The following is a 2,379-nucleotide window of genomic DNA, read 5'->3' as shown; positions in this document are numbered from 1 at the left end:
TGTTGTTATTATTATTGTTATTGTTATTATTATTCATATCATTTGCATTATTGTTATTAGTATTATTATTGTTGTTGTTGAAGTTGTTATTATTTTTTTAACCAAATATTATGTTACTTGTCAACGGAAATGACCCTACCATGGGCTTAATTCTCGTGGATGACATATAGGTTTTCATTTAATCTCTTATACCTTTTCTACCTGTGTTGATCACAAACTTCTATATATCGGTTTGCATATTGATGCCGCTAGTGTGGTTCTCAGTTTTACGGTAAGTTATTTTCTTTTTTTACATCATACCTTTCGTAAGTAATTTATATCGTCCCCCCCTCCCTCTGAAAGCACTGAAGTCATAGCCTTTTTTTCTCCGTACAAGTCGTTAATATCTCCTCTTGTCCATCCTTTTCCCAGACTCTGAGCATCCCCATCGGACAGGTCGCTTTTCCTCCATCGTAGAGAATTTGAGACGAGGAAGCAGCCTCAGCTCTGCTCGCCACAGCATCACAAACTCTCTAATGCTGGACCCGGACGCGGCTAGCCTGCCAGGGGGCCAACTGGGACAGAAGGAGAAGCAGCAAAAACGACGCCTGTCGAAGCAGAAGAGTTTGTTCGACCTCCTCCGCTCTACACGTCAGTCAAACGCCCAAAGTGTCGTGCAGAGGAACGGGGATACCATCATCATGAAAGGCGGCAAGATTGTCTCTGTAAGACGGGGCGGGGATGTGAAGGAGGGGAATCCGTTTATTAGCAAACTCAAGACGATAAAGGACGCTGCAGCGGCGAAAAGTCACGGCCTCGCCGTGGGATTGGCTGGTCCGGGACAGGTGATGTTTGAGGTTTCTTACGAAGGCGTAGAAGATAGTAAAGCCATGGGTCAGAGGGACTCTATGGATACTGAGTCTCGTTGGAGTGACGATGTGTTTATGACGGATCGTTGCAGTGCCGACAGAGGAGGAGCTGGTAGACATGGCGTCTACAGCAAGGCTGATATGCATTCTCGGACTCTCTATAACAACGACGAAGGTTTTCACGAACTGGATCCCAAAGCCAACAAAGATGCAACAACAAAACAGCAAAATCTCCCGTCGGGATCGTCCGAGTTGAAAGTACAACATCAAAATAGTAACAACAACGTGAGTAAAAACCCTGGCTCCGAATTCGGAACGAACTCAGCTCTTAACACGCGTTTAGACAGTTTGGGATCAAGATCAAACATCTCATCTCCCCGGAGATCGTCGGTACCCATCATCGCCGTGAGCGACATGGACGGAGAACTGTCACCAAGACCCTTGAGTCCTGACAGACACCCTCACCTGACTAAGTCCGACACAAACCTCTCCCCTACCAGAGCACCCAACGGTATATCCCTCACAAATCCACGGTTTCCCGTATCCCGAAGCTCAAACCAGATCTTTAGGAAGCCTGTCTTTGCGCGGCTCCCATCTCTAGAATACTTGGACCCTCCTACACAGATCATCAAGTCATTTAGCTCAGCTAGTCTCAGGCTGCTCAAAAGAAAGTCACCAGATAAAGAAATGTCGTCTGGAGCTGAGGAGACCGTTTAGCAGGAAAAGGAAAACCAGACAGGCTTATAGAAGCTTTGTAACTGTTTATAGCCTTGTTCCAATTAAGCAGACAATATTAGCTACATTTATTTAACATGGTCTCAATCAGATAATATTTCTGACATGATGGTGGCAGTGGCAGCCCTGGCCCCACTTTCTACATGAATGATTAGGATCCCTTTTGTAACTGTTTCAATTTTTTTTCATTGGGGATTATGTACATACACATGTATTATACAAATATTAAAGTTAATGTACATCGTTTGTCCATTGATTTGTTTTATTTCGTCACCGATACTACAAGAAAACTGTTCTGATGTAGATGCGGAACATTTTCACCGCTGCCATAACAACATGGCGCTAATGTTGACCGCGATTTTAACGAATTTTTAATGTTTCCACACTAATGAATGAACCGGCAAAGCGACTTGAGTTGCTGTTAGTGACATTGTTGTTGTAGCTAAGATTATCCCGTGATGTTAATGATAGTGTGATATTACGAAGATGGCTATTGGTACTCAATATCACTTACAAAGCTCAAGAATACATAGCTCAGGTTAGATCAAAATATTTATAGCAAGTATGTGTATTGAATAGGAGTCCTGGGTCTATGGAGTTGCACCCAAACACTCGGGCTCTGTGTAGGCTTAGATAAAGCTGGTTGTTCGTCATTCTCAAATATATGTATTTGCACTCTTTTGTCAGGTTGACATTTCCAAAACTGAGTAGACGGTTAAAAATGCTCAGCTAATTAAACTGGACGATTGCACAACTTTCGGCAAGTTAAGTTGTTTCCGAAGGTTGTCAAAAATCT

General features: G+C 43.2%; 1 protein-coding gene across 3 annotated transcripts in view; it reads left to right on the top strand.

The window, feature by feature from the left end:
• The window catches only part of LOC101846548 (melanopsin), a 204,821-nt gene extending 202,992 nt beyond the window's left edge, over positions 1–1,829 (top strand). For all 3 annotated transcript variants that reach the window (XM_035970641.1, XM_005090136.3, XM_005090137.3), the window contains one exon: positions 412–1,829. In XM_035970641.1, coding sequence (XP_035826534.1) covers positions 412–1,565 — 1,154 coding nt within the window. In that variant the 3' untranslated portion in view covers positions 1,566–1,829. The remainder of the gene's footprint in view (positions 1–411) is intronic.
• Positions 1,830–2,379: the final 550 nt, after the last annotated feature.

Source organism: Aplysia californica, unplaced genomic scaffold, assembly GCF_000002075.1.
Source record: "Aplysia californica isolate F4 #8 unplaced genomic scaffold, AplCal3.0 scaffold00013, whole genome shotgun sequence".
NCBI lineage: Eukaryota > Metazoa > Mollusca > Gastropoda > Aplysiida > Aplysiidae > Aplysia > Aplysia californica.
Note: the sequence above shows the minus strand (reverse complement) of the source record. Positions and strands in the feature narration are given on the sequence as shown.